At 60.6% G+C, this 581-nt stretch overlaps 1 protein-coding gene across 1 annotated transcript in view; it reads left to right on the forward strand.

Annotated features, from left to right (window-relative positions):
- Positions 1 to 270: 270 nt before the first annotated feature.
- The window catches only part of RPL13 (ribosomal protein L13), a gene marked incomplete at both ends in the record, with an annotated part of 3,669 nt that continues 3,358 nt past the window's right edge, over positions 271 to 581 (forward strand). Inside the window, one exon of the mRNA XM_010158501.1 lies at positions 271 to 412. Coding sequence (XP_010156803.1) covers positions 271 to 412 — 142 coding nt within the window. The remainder of the gene's footprint in view (positions 413 to 581) is intronic.

The following is a 581-nucleotide window of genomic DNA, read 5'->3' on the forward strand; positions in this document are numbered from 1 at the left end:
GTGTGCCCTTCCAGCTGCGGTCAAATGATGAGAAATCTCCGGAATCGCTGTACCCCGTTGATGATTCCCTTGAACCCTTGTCTATCTGATGACTGCGGCTGTTTGTAGAAGCGGGCGTCCCCCTGTCTGAGCTCTAGGCCGGCATTCTGTTGGTTCCTGGGCGATCCCCGTGTGACAGAAGACTGCCAAGAGCGGTCAGCTGGCTGCCTGGCGGTGGCATGTCTGGCAGAGATGCGGTGTTCCTGATTGCTGTCCCCTTGGACCTTCCAGGAGGAAAGCCCGCCAGGCGAAGGCTCGCCGCATCGCTCCCCGTCCCGTGGCTGGGCCCATCCGGCCTATAGTGAGGTGCCCTACGATCAGATACCACAAAAAAGTTCGTGCCGGCAGAGGCTTCAGCCTAGAAGAGCTTAAAGTAAGTACGGAGGGCTGATCCCGACCCCGTAAAGCCACCTGCGAATCGGAGCTTGCCTTCTCCCGCTCAGCGCATGGCTATGGCACAGGTGACTTGCCGAGGGGTCGGAATCTGCCGACTGGCTCAGCCAGGGGAGGTGGCTGGCGCGGGGGTCTTGGCAGCCTGTGTC

Source organism: Eurypyga helias, unplaced genomic scaffold (assembly GCF_000690775.1).
Source record: "Eurypyga helias isolate BGI_N326 unplaced genomic scaffold, ASM69077v1 scaffold30339, whole genome shotgun sequence".
NCBI classification, from domain to species: Eukaryota; Metazoa; Chordata; class Aves; order Eurypygiformes; family Eurypygidae; genus Eurypyga; species Eurypyga helias.